General features: G+C 47.1%; 1 protein-coding gene across 1 annotated transcript; it reads left to right on the forward strand.

The window, feature by feature from the left end:
• Positions 1 to 303: 303 nt before the first annotated feature.
• PPTG_09788 (hypothetical protein) lies at positions 304 to 1,033 on the forward strand (the record flags this gene model as incomplete). Its single annotated transcript, XM_008905576.1, has 2 exons — positions 304 to 585; positions 647 to 1,033. The coding sequence occupies 2 exons, from the start codon at positions 304 to 306 to the stop codon at positions 1,031 to 1,033; spliced, it is 669 nt and encodes a 222-aa protein (XP_008903824.1).
• Between the last annotated feature and the right edge of the window lie 787 nt (positions 1,034 to 1,820).

A 1,820-nucleotide genomic window follows, 5' to 3' on the forward strand; every position in this document is an offset into this window, starting at 1 on the left:
CCTTATCATCGAAACCCTTGCCGTCTTCGGCAAAGATCCTGGCTGCCTTCGCTTCATCGTCGGCGATAACTGTGCCACAAACCAGGCCATAGCGACGCGCATGGGCCTGCCTCTGGTCGGCTGCGCTAGCCATAGGCTGAATTTGGCTATTCAGCAGTACATCTCTGAGCACAAGGCCCTTCTCTGTCAAGCTAATGAACTGATGACTCAGCTACGCACCAAGAAAAACTCTGCGAGCCTGGGGAGTACACAGATCTTCGGCCTGTGAAGCGCAACGTGACGCGCTGCAGCTCAACTTTCAAGATGGTGAAGCGATTTCTGGAGTTCAAAGATGCTGTGAAGCACGTGGAGGCCGTGAACGAGCTCATGCCCAGGGCGCGAGATTGCAGAAAGCTGGAAAAACAACTCGAAGATTTAAAGGCACTGGATAGTGTTTGTCTGGCGTTGCAGTCCAACAAAACAACTTTGAGCGATGTCCGCATCATGTTTGACGGTGTCATAAAGCGCTACCCTAACATGGCCAAGTACCTGTCCAAGGATGCAAATATTGTCCACTCGCCAGCTTTTAAATCTGCTGTCGTCAAGGTATTTTTTATTTTTGATTTGTTTTCGTTTTATGCACTAACTTTACTGTTGTTGTCAACAGATAATGCATCAGGAGAGACTGTCTCGACTAGAGACAGCTGCAATTGCGTCATTCCAAGTTGGTGAAAGTTCTGCTTCTGAGCCCGAGGAAGCCAACGCTTCCAGCTTTGCGGCGACGCTGCTGCATGCTGGCAACAAACGGAACTACGCTACTGCCAACGCTCCACAGTACGATTCTCTACTCTTTCATGTGCCCCCGACTAGCAACGATTGTGAGCGCCTCTTTTCCAATACAAAGGCTGTAATGACCCCGCAACGAAGTTCAATGCTTCCGATCAACTTCGAAATGATCATGTTTTTGAAGGAGAATGCGTCGTATTGGGGTCGACGCACTGTGGCTACTGTGCAACACCGATCGACTGATTCCAATGCAAATGCGCCAAAGTAGAAGGTGAGCACACAATAATACATTGGTATTGCACAATATACTATTATTGCGATCATGGCTGATGAATCATTTACTACGGTTTGTGCTGGCTTCCAATACAGTATCAATACGTATTTCCCGAGGCCTGTTTACACCAACACCGACACTATGAGCTCCATATCCAGCGGGCGACGGTGACCCAACGCCGTGGCGAAGATCAAAATTACCGTCGCCTCAGGCTCTACCCTTGATATCCTTTGAGTCGGGCGCGATGAGAACTGAGTTTGTGAAGAGAACATCAATGATTAAAAGACAGCTGAATACCCGAGCGACGATGAAGCTACTGTGTCAAGGTTTGACTGTCGAACACGCCACTTCTCGAATAGATTATCTAAACAATACCTCAGTCGTGGGTAAGTGATGCACTGTGCCTTGAGCCTGAAGCAAAGTTGCTAGGACTGACTCACCATCCGCATCCAATATCTCCAGTCGCATTTTCCTCGGCTACACGAAAATTTTTGAAACACCTGACGAGGATTCCGGCGCCGCTTTGATCGGCTAAGAGATCAAAGTTACTGGTAGTTGAGTAGAGGCAATTAGTCCACACACGTTAAAATGACATTGATTCCACTTCGACATGGAAGTTCAAGCTAAAATGCTCAGTCGCAAAATATGTTATCGTTGCCTAGCAACGTTAAATACGATAAACAAGACGTAAGGCGGTGTTTGGATCCAAAAATAAATCACGATTTAAGGCCTCAAATCGCGATTATTGGCTTATCGTGATTTTTCGAAAAATTGTGTTTCC

The sequence above is a fragment of the Phytophthora parasitica genome (assembly GCF_000247585.1).
Source record: "Phytophthora parasitica INRA-310 unplaced genomic scaffold supercont2.21, whole genome shotgun sequence".
In the NCBI taxonomy this organism is placed as follows: domain Eukaryota; phylum Oomycota; class Peronosporomycetes; order Peronosporales; family Peronosporaceae; genus Phytophthora; species Phytophthora nicotianae.